This window comes from Lepidothrix coronata, unplaced genomic scaffold, assembly GCF_001604755.1.
Source record: "Lepidothrix coronata isolate B3197 unplaced genomic scaffold, Lepidothrix_coronata-1.0 Scaffold17, whole genome shotgun sequence".
Taxonomy (NCBI): Eukaryota; Metazoa; Chordata; class Aves; order Passeriformes; family Pipridae; genus Lepidothrix; species Lepidothrix coronata.
In genome coordinates, this window is record NW_016690197.1 from 6,117,499 (window position 1) to 6,140,450 (window position 22,952).

The 22,952-nt window shown below is 35.7% G+C and overlaps 1 protein-coding gene across 1 annotated transcript in view; it reads right to left on the reverse strand.

The window, feature by feature from the left end:
* The window catches only part of CUNH10orf11 (chromosome unknown C10orf11 homolog), a 645,699-nt gene that overhangs the window by 101,400 nt on the left and 521,347 nt on the right, over positions 1–22,952 (reverse strand). The window contains exon 6 of the mRNA XM_017807157.1: positions 3,146–3,230. Within this exon, the coding sequence (XP_017662646.1) occupies positions 3,146–3,230 (85 nt within the window). The remainder of the gene's footprint in view (positions 1–3,145; positions 3,231–22,952) is intronic.

Consider the following 22,952-nt stretch of genomic DNA (forward strand, 5'->3'; position numbering starts at 1 on the left):
GTCTAAATCCATGCAAAATGAAATACAAAATGCTAGTTTAACAAAGATCAAGAAAAAACCCTTAGGAGTTTGAGATCATTGTTTTGGAATAAAAACAAAAATACAGCCGGCTATAAAATTACCACTTTTGAAGGCTTGCCTAATGGGACTGCAATTAGATCACGTAAAGAATCAAGTCATATTGTTGTCAGATACCCAAAACCTAAATAGAAGGCCAGTATATTTTTTGCTGAAAAATATGAACAGTGGGACTGAGTGAAAGTTCAGCTTAGAGAAGTGAGTCTAAGCAACAAAGTAATACAAGGGAAAACAACTTTCCCAAAATGGGGAGAAATCTTCTGAAGCTTCAAAATACATATCCAACATTTATTGCTCTTTTCATACTCAAACATCATAACACTCGATAGGATATTTACAGTGATTATTCCATATCATTCCATGCTTATGTCACACTGTCGTATGCTGTTTCTGTGGGCTTCAAAAGAGAGAATAAGATTTTTACCATTCCTGAAATTGACTGTACAAAACATGGAGTCAACCTAAAAAGACCAGATCCTGACTGGAAATTATATGCTGTAAGCATGAACACAAAAGCTATAAGATACATGGTGTAACTCATGCATAATTATACGTTTTTAGCTATGATTTTTCACAGGGAGAGCAAACAGAGTGAGAAATGTCTAAGTAATATAATTGTAACAATCAAATACATCCAACTTGCTCCTCTTCCCCCTCTCAACCCAAAAATCAATTTACAGCTGCACCAAACCATTTGCCAGACTTTAGGATTCTGATAAACAAGTTTCTCCAGGGACAAATAAGAACACTCACAAACTTACAGCATTATTCTTTCCAGTATGCATTGAAAACTGCCAATGTTTACGTATCAACAGCTGACTCAATCCTATTTTACAACACTGAAAGCACTCAATGAAGAAAAAAAACTTGAAGATATTCAGAACCTGTTTGAGTATTTCATTCTTTCCTTGGAGGTTTTTCTATTGACTCCAATTAATCTTTTATGGGCTTGTGAAGTTAGAGATTTTTCTTTGTATAAAAGAAGTTGATTGAGTTAATGGACCCTGCCAGGAGGTTGTTGAATTGGTTGTTCCAACACCTGGAATTCTGAAAAGTTTCCTTAATTATTTCCTTGTGAATATATATATATATTTATATATACTTACTTAAGCTTATCAGATCATGCTAACAATGTCTTTTTAGGGCTAATTTTACCCTTTCTTTGGATGACACTCTCTTCTCCATTCACTTTATTTATAACTGTGCTTAAGCACAAGGAAATTCTCAGGATATTTAGCATACAGAGCATAAGATCTCTGAGAAGAGTAAAGACAAGTAATAAAGAATTACATGAATAGCTATAGGTAAAAAAGTTCGTAATTTGGGGAATATAATTTTCCCCTTTCATTGCAAGAGAGCAGGTATTCTCAAATCTTAGTGATGCCAGTGGTGCTTAGAACCTGGCAAGCTCCAGTACTGAATGAACACCCACATGGACACGTCTGCAATGCCTGCTAGAGCCACGCAATTGCTTTACTGAAAGAGAAGTCAATCAATAATGCAGGCACACAACTTCTCATACTTAATGCTACTGGCATTTCTTTTGCCAAGTCAGATAACAAAATCAGCCATGAAGTCACACTTCCAATTCACCATCATCTAAATAAAAAGATCTGAGAATACATGGCATTTAATGTTACTTTCTATGTATTTTTATAGATGTCAGGGATGTACAACATTCTGTCATTCTATTTATTGTCTTAGTAGAGTATAGCTATTTAATCCAGCACTGGAAATCCAACCTTAAAGCCAACATAGTTATCTGAAATTCAAAGGCAATTATGGTGGGGGGGGAGAGCAGGAGAGCAATGGGTTGCAGGGGTTTTTTTGGGGGGTTCTGTTTTTATTTTAATCCCTGAAGTCCAGCTGTGTGCTCAAATCTAAGATTTTGGTTGGTCCTTTCCCCTTAAAAAGTATCAGTTTCTACATGAGGTCAGTGTCCAAACACAATGCACTACAGCACTTCCAGGACATCTGATTTCCAGGATGCCATATCAATTTACGCCAAAGCCACGATGTAGCTTCATATTCATCTTCAGCTCTGGTACAATGACAGTTATATAGGCTGCAATGACTTCAAATCTAATCTGTTGCTTTCCTCATCCTTCCCACCTGAATCACAGATCCTTGCTCAGGTGCATTGCCTGCCTGATGCTCTCAGAATGTTTCAAGCAATATGAAAATCTACTAAAGCTGCCCCCATCTTCTGTAGTGCTGTAGAATTTGAACACACACTAAAATAAGCTACCGTCAATTCATAAATGTAAGGCTGACTTTGACTCTGGGATCCTATACAAAACCTGCTTCTACACAAACGATTTACATTATCAATGTAGAGATAATGTATAACATAAAAAATAAATAAGAGGATCATTGCTCTGTTTTAGGCTAAAAGCTAAAAAAGTGCTCCAAGCTTTAGAAATGTCTCCTTTTTTTTTTTTTTTGAACAGAGGTGAAAAACTTGGAATGCACTCTTCCTGACTTCAGTTTTCCACCTGTTCCCTGAACTTTTTGTTCCATAGGTATGCAGAAGGAATTTGACAATTTGCCCAAGGTGTTTTTTAAGATCTAAGGATTGATGAAAAAGGAAATTGAACGCTGATCTGCCTTTAATGTTGAAAAACAGAGAAGAATCCCTTTTTATTGCAATGAAAATGTGTGAACATTTCCAAATTATAGACCTAAATTGTTAAACTGCCAAAAAGCTCTCACTTTACAAATACTATAAAGTTTACAAATTCTCTCAAAATTACCAGTGCTGCATGTAATCATCTACTTAGCAATGTTTAAGCACTCTAATCTCTTCACGTTTTTCTCTCTCTCACACACACAAATTACTGAATGTTATTATCCATAGATTTATTTGCTTTCCCAGTGGACTACCTTTAAATCCTATTTAATATGAGTTAAAATCTGTAGTCTTGACAGGTATGGTTTTCTCATCTAGTGTTTGAAAGGCACAGTGTTCTCTGTAAAGTGAAATGCAGCAGTAACTAATACAGAGAAGTCCTTACAGTAAAGCTTATCACCTTGCAGCAGTTCATACCAATAAAAGTTTAGTTCATACCTCTGTGATTGGTGAGGTCTCTGGATCCGGAAGGCAGAGGTGTATAGTGCATCTGTGGAGAGGCAGAAGCAGCATCACAGGAGGCCTGTGTGATAAAACCAACATTATCAGCATTCTGAGTGGAGGTCAATGATTATACAAAGCGGATGCACCTGCAAGATGAGTGCTGTGAGGGGGTTACAGGTGCACAGAGTCACTGGCCTTGGAGGATTAATTTGTTTTTTGTTAAGGCTGCTTGCAGTCCCTCAAGGTAGCTGCACTCAAAAGAGTTTACACAACAACATAAATGAAGTATCATTGCTAAAAGAATATTTTCATACAGTAACAACTTAAAAAAATTACCATCAGGAAATCATTAGGCAATGCTAAAAATGTTCCTCTTGCTGAAACAGATTGATATGTACCTAAAGGAAGATATGAATGAGTCTACATGTAAGAAAGGAGATAGAAAATAGAAAGCTGGGATTAGACACTTTAGATACTTTTCAAAACTAAAAAGAACAAAAATAGTTTCCTTTTCCACCATCCTGTGAACTAAATGAAGTGATCCATTACAAATTATACTGCCTATTATGCAAAAAAGTGTATGAGTATATAGAATTAATAATAAACACTTAAAACCCACACCAGGAGTCTAATAAAAGAATTAAATACCCAAGAAGACTAGGTCAGAAACCTTAATACCAAAATGGTAAGGGAGAAGAGAAGAAACACAAATCTTTCTCCATAATAAAAGTCTCAAGATCCTCTCATTCCAATTTTAAAAAGATTAGACTGTAAAACTATAGTTTATAGTAAAGTAATCTTCCTTCAGTTGGATGTTTCTGTTGAAGGAAAGAACAATATAAAGCCAAGACAAGCCACATTTACCATCTTGGTTTTTAGTTATAGAGAAGCAGTGTTGCATTGCTGGAAGAAGATATGAAAATAAAGGATTGTGTTGGTGAATATGAATCATCATCAGTTTTTAAAATTCAGTTTAACTTATACAGATTGATATCATGGCAGTAATATGTCCAGTTTCAAATACAGAGTTTGCTCTGGAGTGTTTACAATCTACCCATTTCAACACACATAAAAAGATGATGTGTTTTAATAGAAGACACAAAGGACAATGTTCACTAAAAGTTACACGATAATTTCTAATAGCAAAAATAAGGCAAATAAAGAGAAAAATACAAAAGCTAAACTATTTCTTGAATCTCATGATAAGTTACTAAAGTGAGTCTTGAGAGAATAATTACTATTTTCCATGCAGTTTTTTTCCTAATGAGATATTGACTTGTAAGCTGCAGAAGTCAATCAAAGGAATCCACCTCAATCTTACTTTGTAATTAATCATATCCTCAAAATTTATATATTTTTATTAATCGTGAAGAATTAAAAAACAGATTTACAACATTTGATAAAGCTGTAAAACAGGACTATAATATTTTGGGAAAGACAAAGCTTAAATACTGATTCAAATCTTAATTGCCAGACCAAACCCGAGAATGATAATCAGAAATCCACAACAATGAAAATTAATCATGCTAATAGTTTATTAAAGGCTGTAACTTAGAAATCTTCTTTGTTGTAGCTATTGGACTCCTAGTTGATAGTGTATAAAAATGTTAAGAGCTAAGTGACTGAGTAGATTAGTATATTAAGCTTTTGGAGACCAGCCACCAATTTCTATGTCAGACCATAGTTATAATCCCATTTTTGTCCCTAGCAAAAATCAGGTCACAACATGAATATGCATCATGCATCGAAACAAACGCCTAAATAGAGACTGGTTTGCCTAAACAGCAAGGATGCTACTTATCAGATATGAATAAAAATATAGAATATCCTGCTTCTGCTGACTCACCAGTGATAATAAACCCTGTTCAGGGAACCTCTTCTTCAGAGACATATCGCTATAGACAGAACTCTCACCTTCAGCTAGAGTGAATAATACTTTGATTTTGGTAAACTGTAAACATGAAACTCAATCTACTCTGGACTACAAAGTATTGGAAATCTTCTCTCTGATGACCAATATGAGCTGAGGGCACATAACATGTCAGAGGGAGAGATAGAAGCTCCTTATACCCTGCAGTGGGTATTTGAAACTAATTCCAAGAACAGGCATTTGTTCACAACTATGTATTTTCTTTAGGTTGAATGGTTCTGGGTAAGACAAGAACAAAAATGTCACTAACTATTTAACATAAGACTTCATCCCTGTAAATCACTCAAAAAACTGGAGGAATAAGTGGTCTCATACTGTACACTCTAGATGTTATCTGCCTATTCAAGTGTACTTATTTGGGACTCTGATAACAGAGAAGGTTTCTCTTTGGTACTTTTAATCTCAATTTAGACTGTTGACAGCTTGATGATAGCTTTTCCTAAAATTACTGGAAGAGAGTTTGCCATTTCAGCAATATACCACTGAGTGAGCAAAATTCAAGAGCTTCTAAAAAGGATATTGGAGTGAAGGGGCAATTTAGCTTTATTTCCAATTTCAGGAAAAGCAAGAACAGAAGGGTTTGTTTACTGGTGTTTTACTGTTATTTTATGTACAGTATATAATTCCCTGTCAAATATAGAACAGTTTTCATTACCTTTGAGCTAAGCATTCAGTTAGAGCAACTTTAATTCTATGGAATACCATCCACGGTTAGGATTGTTTTGCACAAACACTGGCACAAGTTCCAAAGCCTGTGCACCAGCAGAAAGACAACTATTTGTTTTCTCTAGCACATACTGACATTTGGCCCTAAGCTATTTTCCAAAGAGATTTGTATAGATTGCATTACTCTTAATATTCACAGGAATATTATGACAGTGACAGCACTGACATGTGACAGTTATGTCTTCAAGTACTGGTGACATATGCATCAGAAGTTCTTCTTGCTGTGGAAAGTAACTATACATGCAAAGAGCTTTGAGGAAGGCTGTTTAAAATGGGTGGTAGCTTCAGTTTTATAGGAACAGGTCACTGAATAGCTCAATAAAGAAATTCTAACATTATTATTACAGAAACAGCTTGTATCTTTGCAAACGCTAAAGTCACCCAAGTTTTGCAGTGTATCATAGTATGAGGCTTAAAAGTTACAAGGTAAATAAAGTTAGACTACTCACAGCCCCCAAGTCATGCACATAACCAAACATTTGCTAAACTGAGCTACCTCTCTTCACATTAACCTGTGTGTTTTGTCCAAAGTGTAGTATCCATTTGATACTAAATGGACTGTAAAAGAGTGCCAGATTTTCAAAGGACGTTCATCAAAATTATGGACATTGTAGAAGCTGCAGTAGGAAAAAAAAACCAAACCATTACTAACCAACCAACCAACCAAAAAAAAAATAAATCCACCCAAATGAAAAATCCCACCAGAACCCCCCAGAAACTAAATTTCAGGTAACTTTAATTAAAGTAATGGTTACTGTTTAGGAAATTTTGCTTTCTCTTGATGAGCAAGATGTGGCTTGACATTAGTCCATATTGGCTAATATCATTCCATATAATGGAGTATCATTAATACTCATTGATCATTGATATTCTTCTATTTGTGTCACGTAGCTTTTACTTGTATCCTAGCATTTCTCTGCTAATATTTACCCTCATTTCTAGGGCACGGCACAAGTTCTTTCTGCATTTATACACATCAGTAACTGTAGTAGCCATTAATTTATTATACATGAAAAAGTTTACAATACAGGAGGAACAGCAGCATGTTGGCACGTTCCTGACAAGGGTTCAATCAATATACAAGGGAATTATGGGAAAATGTGATAAATAATACAAACATATATATAAATGAAGATTGCCTTAGCTAAATACATTTAATTCCAGAATATTTTCAGAGGACATCATGAAAAGAAATCTTAGTTTGATCAAGAAATCATCCAAAAGAGAGATGGTAGAGAGCAGAATGAGATGTGGTAGCAAAACCACATATTAAGAAAATACTGTTTACTACAAAGCTACAGACAAAGACTAAGGATTCTCTTGTGTCCATTACCTTAGAAAGATTTTAAGCATTTGGGATTTCTCCTTTGCAACATACTTGTTACCCAGTATGGGAATATCTCAAACCTCCAGCATTTAAGAGTGAGACTAATTTCTTTTCAGGGAACTGATGAAGAGGCGAATTTCTTGGGACAGAATGATACTCATTCTCTAGGTCTGACCCATGGTTACCAAGAAATCTTGTGTTCTGTGATACTGCTGTTTATTTTCATTTATCACTGTTTTAACACTTGTCCAAGTCATCTAGTAATACCATAGAGAAATTACCTTAGCAATTTGAAATTTCATTGCTTCTCATTTGGTGATTTACATTCAAATAAAAATGGAAAACAATATTGTGACATTGCAGTGATCAGCCCGATGGTACATATTCCATTACAAGATGCAAACCTAGGATTTAGAAAGAAAGTATTATTTATTTCAAAGTATTTTTAATATATCCACGGGAAAACTAAAATTAAGAATAAAAGAAATCACTGCATTATTCACTTTTTAAACTAACAAAAACATTTTTTTAGAAAGGTATACGAGTAATAGGACAATCTATGGTATAGTTCCAACTTAAAGATTAACTAATACTTGTTTCCAAAAAATTTTTTTTTATCTAACAAATGGTAATATTCTCCTGATAAGCTTATTCTGCCTCAAATACACTCAATGCTTAAAATTAATCATATTTTAACAGATTTAGTATAACTACATAATTATAATTTTAAGAAATGTCTCCATAAACATCTACATAGGCTAAGGACTAATTGGATCTCTTGGGCACACATACCTTCCTAAAGACACACAATAGCAAGAGTCTTCAATAATTCATCTATATTTTGAAAACTTGCCCAAATATCTGTGTACCAATATGGCAGCAATGTGTCGATTCAATCCCTTTGTACTGTATTCACTTTGGGTTGAATTTATGACATGCTTGCAGAGAGTATCAAAACACTACTTCAGAGGGTCTGTTTCTTTCCACGACCTTGCAGAGCACTAACCACCATGAGGTCTTTAAGAGCCTGATGACAGAAGAAAATATCACAGGAAGCAACAATACACCAAGTCTTTAACTGTTCCATCCTAGGGAATGGTTAGTGAAGAGCAACTTTATTTACAATGTATTTGCTTTTCTGTGAACTTAGGAACCACACAGCCAGGGAAAGAAAGGGGTGAAGTGTGAAAAAAAGGGATAGAGACTATAGATATGCAAAAGTAGGTCCTGACAAGAGCAGGGTACAACTGGTCTGGCTCCCTCTCCCCAGCTGTGATCTCAGCCAGAGAGTTCAAATGGGCTGGCCAGAATTTGTCACCGACCTTGACACACTGTTATGTACTGGAAAACCAAGAGGTGGCACAGCATCCTGACTGGGAAAGGCTGCCTTTGTTAAAGGAATGGGATTTCCCACTTTCCCTGCTTCACAGTTAGCAGTTGTCTTTGCTAAACCTCCAGCATAAATTAGAGTCACTTTAATGAAGGGAAAAAAAGTAAACCTTTGAAACATTTGGAAGGAAATTGTCAACTGTCAACTGGCTCTCAAGAGTGTAGGAATCTAATTAAACAAAAAAATATAAAATTTAATTTGTTTAATCCCTGAATTCCACTTTTCAAGGAATAAAAAACACAATACTTGGATGGTACTAGTAAGGGAACATCATGTGTAGTATCAGGACATAGTGTACATCTGCTGCGTCAAAACAAATTTGTAGAGACTAATGGTTCAAAAATACAAATGGCCTGCTATTTTTGGCAACCACACAAGTTCCTTCAAATATTTCAGCTGCTGAAGGAAGTAAAATGGGAACTGTAACTCAGATAAGCCAATCCTCTTTGAATCATGATTTGAGAAACAGACTCTGCTATCCAAATTAAATCTCTCTACTAGACATCTCCTTTTTATAGTTCTAAACACAGGAATATACAAAAAACATTTCTGACATATTTAAATTTAATTAATAACACAGTTGTTTCAGCTATAATCACTGGATAAGGACTTTGACCTTAGAAAATATTCATTCTGGATATTTTAGCAGCTTATTTGCACATGTAATGCTATTAATACAGTAGGCCAAATTATTGCTGTATTAGGATGAAAAGGAGAACAGTGATCTTATATTTTGGTTGGCCTTCCAATTCCAATAACCTTCAACAGAAAAGGCAAGAGAATTCTGCTTACTTAACAGAAGTAGTGGAGCTTAAGAAGATTCAAAGCATTTTGGATTCAAAGCATTCCCTTATTCTCTTAAAAGAGAGATTACCACTTCTCACTTGAATTTACTTTACCTTTTGGTTTTCACTTAATGTTAAATTGCAAGGTTGAAAGCAGGGTGCAACTGGATCAAAAATGCAAATGAACATCAGATAATTCTTATGCATTTAGGCTTAATTGAGTGTAATCGATATGTCTGGTGTGCAGCCAAATTCAACTATTGTGAAAAGCACCTAATGTATGGACATTATTTTTGGACTACTGAATGCCAGAAAATAATGAGCTGGCATTCAGCCTTGGTGAATCAGCCCTTGAATTTTCATCTAAGAGCAGTTTTGAATTATTACTGAAGATAAGGTGTAAATGTGCAAGGGAATTTTATCCATGTTTCTCCCATGAATCATAAATGAGGAAAAAAATTACAGTCTAAATTGCACTTAAAAGGAATAAAGTCTTTTCATGTCATACATGATTTATCAAAATGATCTCATTTTAAGAGTACTGTGGTGTATCTTGATTAATAACATTAGTAAGCATGATGAATGGCCTCTTTAATGGTAACACAGAATTTATTGGCAAAATCTCTACTTCTACCAAAAAGTGTGGGAAGTAAAATACACAGCAGCTACTAACTTGAAGAAACAGCTTAAGTAAACTCTCTGCTATGTATTTTGCACTTAGACATCTTTGAAAATTCTTAACTGAGTTTATTCTCATGCTCATTTGGAAACAAGTAACAGGTATTACCTGAGGGGCAGCTCTAACCACTACAAAAGTCACTTTGCAGTTCTCTCCAAAACAAGCTGAACTCTGCACGTACTGTAAGAGGATGTAGTGTATTAAGGTCTTTTGAGAACATTGGCCCCAACCCCTTATGACCTTTTTCAATATCCTCTTCATTTTGCTTTAATATCCTAAATGCTTCCCTTCTTCCATTACTCCATCTTACCCTCCCCCCTCCTCCCTTTTTTAAGCCTGCTCCAGCCTGCCCTAACTAATTTCCTTTTGGGCTGACAGATCAGAGGCCTTCCTACCACTGTTCCTTTTAGACCTGTGAAGCCCTCCTCGTAATCCTGCTGCTTGTCCACAATTAATCTTTCCAGTTGCCACATTATTAACACTACCACCCACAGACAGAGGATGCCTGAGCACGGCTGGACACTCGCTCCCCACTGGAGCATCAAAGTTGTCAATCACACATTAGTCAGAAAGTTGCCTGCTGTCAACATCAGAGGATTTCATCCTCTCCTACCCGCTGATCAAACATTTTTCTTCAGAAGATTAATTCCAAGTCCCCACCCATTTCCTCCCATATCCTCTTTCCCTTTTAGGTTTACTCAATGATCCATCTTCTGTATGGAAAAGGAAGCAGTGTATAATAGAAATCCTTTCAAAACAAAAGTTCAGCAAAACTAAATTTAAATCCCAGCTGTTATCAACCTCTTCCCCCTCCCTCTACCCCCTTCCCGTGCAAGTTAAACACCTTAAAGAGCTTGGATTAGACCTAGTCACAAATGCCTTTCTTTGATCAAAGGCTCCAAGACTTTACACAAATATAATCAGAAGGCAATGACTGCATCTAAGGAGGCTGAATTGATTTGTTCTACTGTAACATATAGCGTACAAAAACACCTGGCAGATTTTTTGACTTCCAAGACCATTCTTTTGAAACTTATATCACTCTAAATCCAAGAATTTTAGCATCTTTTCAACAATATTTTTTCAAGGTCAGTAGACAAATAGTCTTGTATGGTATTTGCCTTGTATCTTTTTAAAAATCATATCTTGGCTACTCACACTTAAAAGCAAAACGATGCAAGAGATTCTTCAGCTCACTTAGTTCAGCTTAATGAGTTGAAGGAAATTAACTTCACTATTGCCACCTCTCCCTAATCATATGCCACATTCTAATATATTCATTTCTTATAAGTTAAACCTCACTGTTCAACCGGCTCAGTATCTTTCATTACAGTAGTTAACAGAATTTGTCCCTAAAGGAGCCCTTAAACATTCTAGCAACTTAATAGTGAATGAAAGCAATACCCATGAATATAATCCAACAAGAAATCTATTCACTGTAAAACATAATGTTAAGTTTTAAAATAAGAATAAATCCATTTAAAATAACACTACAAAATAAATTCAAAGTTGCTCAATCATACTCATCCCCAAAATAGATTTTTTAATGCTTTTTCATCTCCTAGACTGCTATTAATGAAAATCAGGAACTCAACAAAAGACCCGCAGAAAAACAAAAAATCTGCTGGCCTTGAATCCTGATCTGGGATTGGGAAAGCAAGGGTAAACAATAATTTTATATTTTATGTTGCATTTCTTTACCAGCATCTTTACCTTCCTTACATTCTTCACATATGACACACACCACCTTCTTTTCATTTACAGTATACAGAATTCAATGGGCTTACATACTAGTAAAATAAAATGCAAGGAAAAAACAAACCAAAAATAAGCATATCATACCCCAAACCAGAAAACTCTGAAACTGTTGCTAGAGAATTCTGCGTTTGTTAAAGACAACTATTCTTTGAAGCGCCTTGTGAAGTGAACCACAAATGAATTTCAAGATGCTAGCAGATGCTAACCTTTTTCTAAGTCCCCACCTCATCAATACCCAAACGTGACATTTATCGCATCTCACTTATTGTCCAACAGTCCTGAAGGAGTGAAAGACTAATATGGAGGTTTTAGATATTACAACTTCAACAGAGGATGCAAAAGCACAGCTAAGTCAGTTATGTGAAGGGAAATACACTGATAATGTATTAGATTCCAAGTCTCCTTCAGCCATTCCCTGTAATATTTTTGACTAATTACATCACAACTACAAAACATAGCACTAATGGAAGCAATTGCCAAGACTCCTGCTATGCTATGGCATAGCAACAGTACACAAGCTGCATACAAACACTGAAGTAGAACTCAAATTACATACAATACAGTAATTCCTTACTTTTCAGAGCCCTCTGTTTTGAAATAAGATGACTCAGAAGTTCTACACCTTTTTTTGCCAATCTGATGTCCCCATATTCTTCAAAAGCAAAGACAGAATCAGCAAGCTAAATTGCTCTTTTTATGGATAGGAACTTCCAAGACAGTTCCATAAATTAAATCAGTAATGTAATATCATCACTTGCAAATACATTCAATGATAATCAGAGGAATGCAGAACAGTGAATACATTTCACTGATCAGGCATAATTGTTTGCAGTGTTAAAGGCCTTTCTTCACTTTGCTATTCATGCTCCTTGCTTTATTTTTTTAGGAAGTATGGACAATGCTGCCAGAAAATGAAAGGTATATCCTAAAAATTTAAAAGGTACCAGTACTTTAATGAGTGTTGCTGAGTTGCGCTGATCTCCTTGTTTAATAGGCACAGGAATTCAGAAATTGGACAGTTAAAAATGCTTTGAAGGCATCCTTATTCTGTCATGTGGGAATAAAACAATTTCAGCTACAACCCCTTGTCACTCTATTTAGTCAGCAGAAGGGGGTGCTGTAGTGTAACCTATTTAAAATGCAAATAGAGTAACTTTTGTAACAGCAGATTAAAACTAGCATTTTATTCACTTGGCATACCCACAGCATACTGAATGCTGGAATCAGACTTGTCACTGCACACCACAGGTTATTAATAGAGCTCAGAATGGTGTTGCTAAATGTGCAAGTTAAAAGCAAATAAACAAAAATGCATTTATCTGTGCTATTTGTTCTCTGGGAGAATTCAGCAAGGCCTGCCTCACACTGCACACTTATTTATCCAAGATCCCTGATGCTCATTTTTTTTTCTTTAATTATTTGATTGACAGCCACTTACCACAGCCAGAAATTCTGGGAAGATATATGATCTATAACATTAATATTGTAGAGAAAAACACAGGGTTTTTTCAACCTGGACAAAAAAATACATTAAATAAGACACAGGAAAGAGTCTGTGGTGCACAACAGCTACTCTCTAATAGGCCTTTCTGGACTCTTGTGAACTACTAGCACATGAAAAAAACACAAAGTCAAAGGCTTCAGCAGAAGCAAATCAACACATTGTGCTATGGCTTTACACTTCATTTTCCTACAATGTCAGGTGTCAGGGCAGGCAAACGGGTTTCCCCTCCATATTCAAGCCAATTCCTCTGTTCTTCATCTTGATCTCTCAGAGATTCATCAAAAATGCGATTTAATTACATCTCCTCCCCCTCTCCCCCTCCCAAAAAGAGTGTAAACATGACTCCTTTTTATCTCCTGATACATCTGGACAAGTAGACAATGTGCTAAAACAAAATAAATCTGCCCTGACAGTCACATCAAAGGGTTCAGCTAGGGGCTTGCAGCTACTTAAGGCACAGGAATGTTGTTGCTAAGCATCGCTCTACAACCTATCAGTCTCTTAAAGAAGAGCTTTTTTCTTTCAGAGGGAGATGAGGAAAGCTGGAGAGTGGGAACCAGACTGCAAAGGGAGATTGGGGATTTTGGAGGATTTTGAAGCTTAAAGTGAATTGTGTGAAGAAAAGGGGGTTTGTTTTGTTTTGTTTTGCCTCTTGACATACAGTCTACATTTGTGGGAGGGAAAGTACGGAAGGAAGGAGGGGTTAAAACTTGTTGATGAAACATCTTCTGAATTATCCCTTTGGATAAAACCAAGAAAAGTCTTTGATATCCTTTTTCAAATCCCGGTATTTACTGTAGATTCAAAATAGAAAGACTGTGACCAAAAGCAATAGGGCTGGGATACCAAGCCTGTTAAAAGTATATTGTGAAATACATCCCATGCCCTGCTTTTCTGACAAGTATTTGATAGATGTGTACATTCCTGAAGAGGTGAAACGGGGAACAATGTCCATATCTAATAAATAAGCTCTACAGAGAAAGGAAACTTCTGATACATATGCATATAGCACAGTTTGGTAGTCAATTTACTAGTAAAAACTATTCCCTTCAGAAAAATCTTCAGTCTTCCACATTGTGTCCTGCAGGACTTGATTTGTATGTTAAGTGACTAAAACTCCAAAGGAGCTAAATTATACTAATTCAAAATACAGATATGATGAAATGGACAGCTAAAAATTCAAATTATGCTCTCCCCTCACAGACATAGGAACATACCCAAGGCAGAAAGACAATCCAGCCTGGAAAGTACACTCAGGTTTCAAAGCTTAATTATCCTGAAGGTAAGCTAAGAAAATGAGTAGTTTGGTTATGGCAACACTGAGACATGAATGAGCTGTGGTCACACATCTTTGGTTTTTAAAAACAGTTGAAAAGTTTAAAAACATCCTCCTTCCTTTTTAAAAATTAAACAAAGAAAACATGAAATGGACTCATTCTACATGCAGGGTAACTATCAAGAACATGAACAATTACTGAGTCCATGATATTACACAAATAAATAACACTTAGCATTATCTTCAGCGCTATCATATTTATTAAACGGTGACTGAGGGCAGCAGTAACCATTTTTATTGTCCCATATAGCTCTTATTTTCTAATTAAACAGAAGGTTATTTCCACTGCCAATGCAGCCATTTATCTTATTTGAGTGTTACATAATATTTTTTCCCAGCCAAGCCTGACTATAAAGTGTTCTGTGTGGTGAACTGTGGCCCAACTTGCTTTCCTGTTTGGTAATCATAGAAATGGGCCATTTCGTGCTGTGTTAATAAATAAACTTTTTGCAATTTCTCCTAAAACATGATAAAGCTTATACTTTGTCCTACCCTCTAGCTTCAATACAAGGGCAATGAGCTGTATTATTAAAGATATAGGTCAAGCAAACCTGATGATTTCAATCCTGTAGGGTGCTTTAGAAACTGTTGTCATATTACTGAGATCATTCTGCTGTTCCTAATTATTCCTCTTGGTTGCTTCACATTTCAAGTGATTTCTCTCACACTTATGTCAAAATTTATAAGCTGCTCTGTGTAACAACACTACATTATTTCCTCACTTGTTATGGTAATATAGGACAGAAACTAGGAGAATGCTTTAATCTAGCTGACAAGGATAATGTAGTCTAGAAATGTAATAAACTTTGCATTCTACTACAAAGTTGTGGGTTTTTTCCCTACCATGAAACATTTCATATAGATAGACATCTTAGAAAAACTAATTGCTACAATAACTTGAATATCCTCTTATCTGAGTTGCTTTTATCAGAAAAAATGTATCAGCATTAAAGCATTCACTCCAATAGCTTGTGCATTCTCCTTATTCCCATAATTGCTATTCTGCAACATTCTGTTGACTGTACTGTAAAACTACATGCTGCTGAAGGAAACCTCTTTCCAAGAAGTCTGCACATCACACTAACAGTGCAAAACATTTCTAATTAACCAGGCTGGGCTTTAACAGTGCTGTAACACATCTTGGGCTGACTGGCACAAAATTTTATTTGCACTAAGTAGCTTTAGACTGGGAAAACATAAAATCAACTTCATGTGATACCTTCATGTTCTATAGTGTTTTTTGAAGGATTTCAGAAAGTAAAAGAGAACTGCCAGTGGAAAAGACAGTCTAATGAAACATTTGAATTTTAAAGCCAGTGTGGCTACTGCTTACTGTGGGCGCTAAGCTATGGAAGCATCATTTCCTTCAGAACATACTAGAAGGTACAAAATTTTGTTAACCCCTGCCTCCCCAAAAAACCCAAGCAAACAAAAGAAAACAACAAAAAACCCCAACCCAACAAACAAGCCAAACTAAAACACAATTCCTGTTAGAAAATGTCATGTGAGTAACTCAAATCTGACATCCATACTAATATTTCTGGGGATAATTTTGGTCAATTTGTTTGTATGTGCAATTTGCTGTATTTGTCAAATGTGCAATGGGTTTTAAAGTGCTTTTAGTCACAAGCAAACTGAAAAAAATAGATTACAATAATATGAGAGTGAGTCCAGTGCTTCAAAGCCATCAGACAATAAAATAGGAATAGGAGCACTAGTCCATAATGGCAACCTTTTAAGGGACTTTTTCCAGATAAGTGAAAAGCAATATTTAATTGAGCATGCATACAGGAAACAGAGAGGAGGCAAAGATGAATCTTGTGTTTTCTCAGTCAGAAATACTCTCCACCAATAATGTCAGGGAGGAAAAAAAATAACACTGAACCGATTTCTGGTTTTGTCTCTGTTCCTACTTCTGTCTTCATTTAAAGAGCTGATGACCTGACTGAAGGTAAACTTTGCATGGTTTGGAGGTGTGTGGGTGGGGAGGGGTCAAGAGGCAGAAACAATATCTTCTGAAGGTTTTCATGTCTGGATCTCAATTAGAAGAACTGGAGTTCCTGTCATGGTCTGACAATTGGCAGGGTGAACTATTCATATGTTTTTGAGATTTCCCTCTTCTGAGAGGTCTTCTGTCCCAGACAGAAGACCCAGCAGGTATGAAAGACACACTTTGCCTCTTTTGGCTTTTCAGCTACCACCTGTCAATATGTAAAACTGTCTTGAAAGCTGATGATTTTTTTAAGTGTGTCTATGTTCAGATTTGTTTTCACAGTGGACAGCCAAAACAAGGCAACGTCCCAACCACATTTAAAAATTCTAAAGAAAGAGCATTTAGGCCTTATGACTTAAGAATATAAACATAGGTATTTTAGGGATATAAAGTACGTGATTAATCAATATCCTATTAATTTGTAAAGCATCTGCTTATAAAACAGAAACAAACTCTGATGGGAATGATTAACAACAGGAACAGCAATTAATTTTAGGATCCTCACAAATGAATGCATGAGAAATAAGAAATCATACACAAAAGCATTAAACTACAGAAGAGCGGTACCATGTCATTATATTTCCATAGGTTTTGGTGAATCAAAATAAACTAAAAAACACTGGGAGACACTGGACACTATAAAAGGGAGAAGCAATAAAAATAGTTATGCAAAATACAATTATATAATGTTGTTAAAACAAGAAACACAAAAATGGAGTACAGAAAAAACAGTTATAGCACTTATGATTTAGTTTCATTTAAGTCCAAAATAATGTCCTACATAAAGTAGTCCAGAACTGCCTGAGACTTCTTGTCCATGTTTACATATCAGAAATACATAAATAATTTTTATAATTACTTTTCTTGAACTTATTAGTAATTGATGTCCACTTTTTCAATTTATTTGGAAGATACCTTCAACCCTCCATGAGAGGAGAGAAAAAACAGCAGAAGAGTTGGTTTAACTCCAAAGTTCTCTTCCAAGCTCTACGTGTGGAGTTTTTGGAGTTCAGTCTGCCCACAAAATACTGGTAAGTGAGAAATTTTTATTCCTTGAGGTGATAGATTTAATGAATACTGTCCTAGAATGCATTGGGTTCTGTCGCTTTGAGAGGCTTTCTACGCTCTCACTGAAGAAATGCTCTAACTTATGGTGCCTACCCACACATTCCAGAAAGTTCCTAACAAAGTCTATCCCTCAGCTCAAGAAACTGTTCCCCCAAATTTGCATAATTTCAGGACATACTACAATTCAGGGATGAGAATAGGGGTTTTTGTCAGACAGAGTAACTGCTCATTTATAGGACTGTTGAACTTTTCTTGGTTTCAGCTGTTACTATGGTTACTTATACAGCTGACATGTACTGAGCACTTCCAGTCTTGGCTAAAAAACTACCATCTATGTACAGTCTGTCACAGTCCTAGGAAATCTGCTCCAACAAATCAATGCTGCCATTAAATTTGTTCTTTTTTTTTCTGCCCTGGTGTGTAAGCTTCAGTGACAACAGCTGGTTCTTCTTGTATTCACTTCCCATATTAGATGGAAGCTCTGAATCTTATTCCTTGTGTGGCTGTTCACTTGAGGTGATGCTATTTGCATACTGCGATCAACTCTCCGCTTCACACCCCCTTGGCTATCCAAGACAGACAGAATTTCCTGAAATTTCTCAGCATAATTTATGTCACCCAATCTTCCAAGAAGCCTTGTACCCTCAGTTCTTCTTCAGTCTCCCATCAACTTTCTAGAACCAACTTTCTAGGCTTATCCAAATATAAACATGGTGTTCTACTAGCTTTTGTACCACTAACAAGTACAATTATAATATTTAAATATCCCCTCTTACTGGATACCATAAAGGAGTATCAGATAAAACTATTAAAATCTGATTATTTTAGGTCTTATCTCACTTAGAAAAAGGTTACACAGCACTGGGCAGAAAAACTGATCTCCATGAAAGCATGTCTACTTTGTCAACATAAAACCTGTTCACTGGTACTTAATTCACTGAACACATGCCATGTTGAATTTGTACCGGTCTAGCTCCTTAATCAAAATAATTTATGTAATATTTGATAATTATATTACAAAACCTAATGGAAATCGTTGTTATCAATACTGAAGCCCACAGCTTCCACTGACCAAAGGAACAAGATATCCTTCTTCCACTCCTATTGTCATCTCCTTCTCATTCTTTTCACCTGGAGTTGAATCTACCCCTTGTCAATGAGATGACACTTTCAGCAAAGCGTACACATTGACAGAATGTAATAAATACATTGTGAATGGTAGTGTTGCCCACAGAAGTTGGAGGTACTCTCATTATAAAATACTAGAAACATCAAAGGAACCCTGACATTTACAGATATAAGCATGGATCACTAAACCGGGCAAGTAGTGGGAGTGGAAAGAATATTTGCCTTTTCCAAAGCCAGAATATAAAAATCTGCTACCACAAGCAGACAAAGCAAACAGACAAAGTAAAACTACTTAAGGAACTGAAGCTAAACAGAAAGACCAAATAAGCCTGGATTATACACTGGGTAACTTCAAAAGCTGCTTGCATTCATGTCTGGAGTACAACTAAGCACATAAAACAATGATGTAAAATGAAAATGATCCAAAAATATTCCACTGTACATACATAATCACAGAATCGGTTAGGATGGAAGGTACTACAGAGGGTCATCTGGTGCAACCTCCCTGCTCAGACAGGGTCATCCCAGACCACATTGCACAGGATTGAGTCCAGACAGTTCTTGAGTATCTTCATTGAGAGAGATTCCACAACCTTCCTGGGCAACCTGTTCCAGTGTTCGATCACTCACACAGTAAAGAAGTTCTTCCTCATATTCAGGCAGAACTTCTGTGCATCAATTTCTGCTGCTGCCTCTTGTCCTAATGGAGATATCTTTTTCCTAAACTACTGTGAGTTTAAAATTCAGCTAACCAACCAAATATAACAATTTTTCACTGCAGTTCTGCATTGACAGTAGTTTCTGAAGGCATAGCAGCATTTCTGAGAGTCCTTCTCATTGTTTGAACATGTCTTGTGTATCCTCAGAAGTTACATTTCCTACATTGCCTTAGCTTTATAGAGGGTAATTCCATTTGAATAAGTGTTTGCATTGGGTCAGAATTTAACATGAATTTTCATACCTGTCTAAAGCAGGACTGGTAATCTAACAGAGGAGGTGATGCTCTAGATGCTCTCTCTTTCCCATTTGTAAGCGCACCTGTAAACTTCTCATAGCAGACTTTAACACAATTTTGATGCAAAAGGTGTTTAAGCTCACAAGACCAGCACATCATATTCCGGCCACTTTCTTCCATTCTGACAAGTGTCTCAAGAGTATCACCCAGTCATACGTCTCTTTCACAGCAACAGAAAATAACCCATTGCTAAGACATCTGTTGGCAGGAGTAGTTTTGGGGAGGAAGGGAAATAAATTCTTCAAGTTGCATCTCTATGACTGTACATAAATTATACTCTAGAATGCTTAACTGAATGTTTTTGATTTGTTCTTTGTTGTTGTTCTGTTTGGGTTTTTTGGATTTTCTTCTTTTATCTATTAATATAGAAGTCGAAGATAGGGGTTGTAGTAGAAAATCTAATGTTTAGGTCTACTTGCTAGAACACTGAATTAATTGTTCTATAAACATAAATTCTCAGACACCATAATGAAACAAAATGAACTAGCTTTCATATCTCTGCCTCCTCTGCTCCAGTTAGCTTCAAGTGTGAATAACAGAAATAAATATCAAGGCAAATATCTTTAGATATTCAGATTTAAAAGAAAGATTTATTTCCAGTTACATGTATTCTAAAACCTGTGGAAGAAATGCTAGAAAAATATTATTCATATCATTCTGTAGTTTCAGCACTGGACTTTGGTCTCAGTGGCCACCTCATGGCATGACAGTTTTTGTTTATATTATATCTATGGGTTGCATAAAGTAACAAAGTTAAAAACAAGATGACATATTTTGACTATTCACATCACAATTCACTTTCTGTTACTTATAACTTTAGATTAAATTATTAGAAAGAGATTGATAAGCCAAAAGTTTTACACCTTGTAAAGCAACTGCTCCAACAGCATTATTTAAAAAACTGAAACTTCTCAGTTCCTTAAAATGCAACTGTTGCACATGGAATTCACTTATTTTCTCTCACTGAAGCACCTGTGCACCAAAGGATCCCCCCCTGCCCCGAATCTGGCACTTTAGATACCATATGATTTTATTACTCAGAAATACTTTATTACTGCGATAAAACTGCACTTTCCACTTTTCCACTGTCACTTACATAGTGAATGTTAAATCAAAAAACTGAAGTCAAAACCTCTGTTGATTCCACAGGCAGGACATTATATGTTAATAAGGCCGGGCAGTACAACTGAGCAGGAAAAGAAAAATGTCCCCAGAAGTTTACATAGTTACACATATTGAATTTCTGGTTTTAATGTTATTTTGTTTCTTGCAGTGCCATCACCACAAAGAGTAACTGAGAACCATCCAGTTGTGTAGCAAATAAAATGCCCAGTATTTGCACTTTCATATTGCTGCCTGAGAGAAGCACCCAAAAGGTGGTCCCTTTTTAATAGTTTCACTTCTATGTATTTTGGCTAGAGAAGATTGGAAGATAAATGCCTTTCACTTGCTGGTAGACACCTGTAGGCCAGCATAATTTCATTAATTTCCTGTTGAAACACCACAGGAATTAAGTTTATTCCCACTAGCATGATCCTTAAACTGTTGCACCATTTAGCAAATTCTTCCCACGTTAACCCAAACAGATTTAGGCATCTGTACGTAGCAGAACTGCAAGTACATCAGCATAGGAGAAAAATGCCATGTTCTAGGTTGGTTAAGATGTTAACTTGATTAAGACTCCCGTCATCTATCTTATTTTGCTCTCTAAAATATTATTGTACATGAAAATTCTTCTGTATCTTATTTTCTTCAAGCTATTATTTTTCAGATTACTCTGTGGAGATTAATTTTTTTTTTTCTTTTCCCCTATAAAACATGTCTCTGAAACCAGGCTGCTAAGTATTCTTCTGTGCTAGCAAAAGAAGCTAATACAGATGCTTTCTCAATCCATTTGTTTATGGATATAATCTTGAAAGAAGAGAAACAGCCAACTAAATAATGGTTGCTGTAAACACAGTATTTAATGTATGAACAATTTAACCTCAATTTTCATCTGAGGGGGGAAAAAACCCTGTTACACATTTGAACATATTTCCAAAGTTATATTTTATTGCAACCACACTCATCCTCTCTGGTATAAACAGACAGAAATACAGGAACATCAGAAATACATCCGGAGAAAGAAAACAATCTTTTCTGGCTCAGCTATTTAAAATAAAAAGGCAATCATCACCCACTGCCATCACTACTTGTAGAGAACCTCTTTCATCAGCCTCAGATTCACTGACAAAAAGAAGTGTAAAGCTAAAGTAAGTAGAAGACTTTTCAGTGAAACAAATACTAATCTACTTGTTTCTCATCTTGCAGAATGTAACTAACTTTTTTTTCTGCTTTAATACTTAACATTAGCTTATCTACTCCCTTCTCTCCATTTCCATCTACAGAATAGAGAAGTTGTCTGTCTGTTTTAAAAACTTTTGCAGTTTTTTAGTGAATTAATCTTAAAAGAACACTTTTTCAACTTCCCAGAACAAGAGGCACTGGGTATTCTTCTGAATGTTGGATACTCGTCTAAAACAAGTTCCATCTATCACTAGTTAATATGGCTCTAAAATACCTTTCTCCAAATAACTAAAATCATTAGAAGACTGATGAAAAAGAGTCATTTTTATCATGCACTGTGTCTGCTTTCTGAAATAGCCACACCTAAAAATAAATTAATCAAAATAATAAAAACAATGAAAAATGCTCATTCTAGATGTTGGATAAAATGCTTTTTTTCTTCTTTTTTTTTTTTTAAAAACAATGAACTTTGTATGATAATTGGTAAAAATAAAACATACAAAAACCACTTGGTAAGGGCTGGAGACTTCTACATAGCTTTAATTTTTTCAGGTCAGCATTTAACCATATTCTTACAAGACAACCTGAATTGAGGTAAGTTTAAGCTTTTTCCTGAAGCAGACCTGATACAACAGTCCTAGGAACTACTGTAATTTTATCGTGTGCATGTCCCCGTGCTTTAGGTTCCTCAGAGACAATTTTAGTCAAAGAGATTGGTTTTTTTCTATGCATTATAGATTTTAACTAATATCCTGTGCTTTCCAATGGATTTTATAATTTTAAAATTCATTTTGGATTTTAAAAACTCGTTGTTAAATCAAGAAAGGCTGATAATAATGTTAGACTTGCAACTTTGAGAAAATCAGATTGTGACGT